The 2,166-nt window shown below is 39.5% G+C and overlaps 1 protein-coding gene across 3 annotated transcripts in view; it reads right to left on the bottom strand.

Annotated features, from left to right (window-relative positions):
- Positions 1-347: 347 nt before the first annotated feature.
- CATSPER2 (cation channel sperm associated 2) overlaps positions 348-2,166 on the bottom strand; it is a 20,426-nt gene continuing 18,607 nt past the window's right edge. Inside the window, exons 11-12 of one of the 3 annotated variants that reach the window (XM_015557606.1) lie at positions 1,650-1,817; positions 348-486 (exon numbers count right to left, since the gene is read on the bottom strand). In XM_015557606.1, coding sequence (XP_015413092.1) covers positions 455-486; positions 1,650-1,817 — 200 coding nt within the window. In that variant the 3' untranslated portion in view covers positions 348-454. The remainder of the gene's footprint in view (positions 487-1,649; positions 1,818-2,166) is intronic. The other 2 variants (XM_015557607.1, XM_015557608.1) reach the window with 2 other exon arrangements.

Here is a 2,166-nt window from a genome sequence, read left to right as displayed (position 1 = left end):
CCCAGAAAAGGTGAAAACAATATCTGATTGAAGTTAACTGTACAGGGTAGAAGCGATGTTTCTAGAGTAGGCAATGGAAACAGTGGTTCTCAATTAGTTACACTAATAGCTCCTGGAATCTCCTGTGCCCAACAGGAAGGAGACAGTGAAATTAGGACTCTTATCAGGAAGCAGAGTTTGCAGAAAGGGTGGGAACCACAGTTATAAAGTCAAGGAAAGAGTCAACGTGAGCAGCTGTGGGAAGGGTAGAAAGCCAAGGACCATAGGTCCCACTGGCATGTAAACTAACTTTTTCACCTTATCTTATACCTTTCAATATCCCCTAGGTCTCAGAGATAGGCCACTAAGCAATTACCAGCAGTATTTATTAAACATTTATACTTTGAATTCTCCATTTCAAACTATTCCCTTCAATATTTGTTGCCAAAGATATCGAAGCCATCCATCATTGGCTTCACTTGTCTTCAAGGTTCATCAGTGCCTGCACTGTAAAGGAACAAACTGTGAGACTGGAGAGCAGGGAATACTCAGAACATACAAATGTTTGAAGTCTCTGCTTTTTTGGGTTCCCACACAAATTTTTACTAATGTTTACTTTTAATTAAGCCATGTGTTGCTTGTCAACTATAATTGAAAAAAATTAAGCCATATACACCTGTCCTCTTTGCCATACATGAATTAATGATTAAAGAAGCTGCCTTGCTATCTTATCTCTTTCATCCTGTTCTCCTCAGAGAACAAGTGAGAAGGCAAGGCTGAGGACAACTGGAAAGAGCAAGATCAACCTTAGGCAACATTTTAAAGTACATGAATGTCTATTTTGACATCCTGTTCTAAATTCCACATTCCAATGCAATAAATTTCTTTTAATGCCTCCCTGTGCCCACCACAAACACACATTCTGTTATTTTGACATTGAGTTGATTTCAATTAGGTATGCAGAAGATAACACTAATCCATATTAAATTGTAAAAAAGGGCTCCTAACTCGGTGTTCACTTCTAGAGGGAAAATTTATTAATCCAAATTAATCTTCAAATGGTGAAATTTCAAGTGAGAAACTTAAGGAAAATAACTCTACTACTTAAATTACATACTTCTCTCTGCCTCAGCTGACACTATATGGCACTGAAAGGAAGAGAAGTCTATAATTCATAAACCTCTCTGAGAAGTTGAGAGTAGTGGGCATTTGTGGGATTTCTGCTCACTATCTAATCCCTACAGCTATCAGTCATTATATATGCAACCTCAAAAACTTGAGCCTAAGGCCCTACTGCTCAGGTCGAAAATGTGCCTTCAAAGAGAAGAAATGTACAAAAAGGGTGGGTCACCAAAAATGAATAAGAGCCCACCTTGTCTTAATTCCCAACAAGTAGAACACTCTCCTCTTAGGAAATAAGCTCTCAGACATGAAAGGGTTTAGGTGTCCCCTACTAAAGAAACAAAATTGCCAGGTTCTCTCTAGAAGAAATCGGAACATATGTCCAGAGTGTAACATGTCAAACCAAGGATTTACCTTTTTTCGGTATGAGGTGGAAATTCAGAAGCTGAGATATCAAAATAGTGGACACCCACTTGCTTATTCTCAGTTATATATGCTACTCCAATAGTACTTAACTCCTGGTCCCTATGACTGCCCCAGTTCCATACCTGCAAACTCTTGCAACCGCTTACGCTCCTCTAGGTTATACTGAAGCTTTTCTAGCAACTCAAAATACCGGAAGAGTGAATCTCTAGGCCAAACAATGCACTCATCCTGATCCATGTCCATCAGCCCAGGCAGATTCTGGTGCACATGGGTCTCCCAGTCCAATTCACCTTAAGAAGATGGAGGAATTCTTCTTAAAAACAAATAGATTTGTGGAAGTTGGAAAAGAACTGATAAATCCCATGGTGTGCAGGGGAGAAAGAAGGGATGAAAGAGGTAACAGGAAGCAGAAAAGGAAGGTAAAGGGTACATTACTAAGATACCACTTTTTACAATAAGCAAAGACAGCCACAGCCACACTTATCCAAAGTGAAGCAGAAGTACAGGGAAAATGAAGCACACAAAAAGTAAAATCAGACTGGTAGAGAAAACTGGGAAGTAGATATAGTGGGAGAGCTCTTATTAAGATTGGGATGTCTCCTAGAGAAGTCTGAATTCAAATGGAAGAAACCCCCTGCT

The sequence above is a fragment of the Myotis davidii genome, unplaced genomic scaffold, assembly GCF_000327345.1.
Source record: "Myotis davidii unplaced genomic scaffold, ASM32734v1 scaffold46, whole genome shotgun sequence".
In the NCBI taxonomy this organism is placed as follows: domain Eukaryota; kingdom Metazoa; phylum Chordata; class Mammalia; order Chiroptera; family Vespertilionidae; genus Myotis; species Myotis davidii.
Note: the sequence above shows the minus strand (reverse complement) of the source record. Positions and strands in the feature narration are given on the sequence as shown.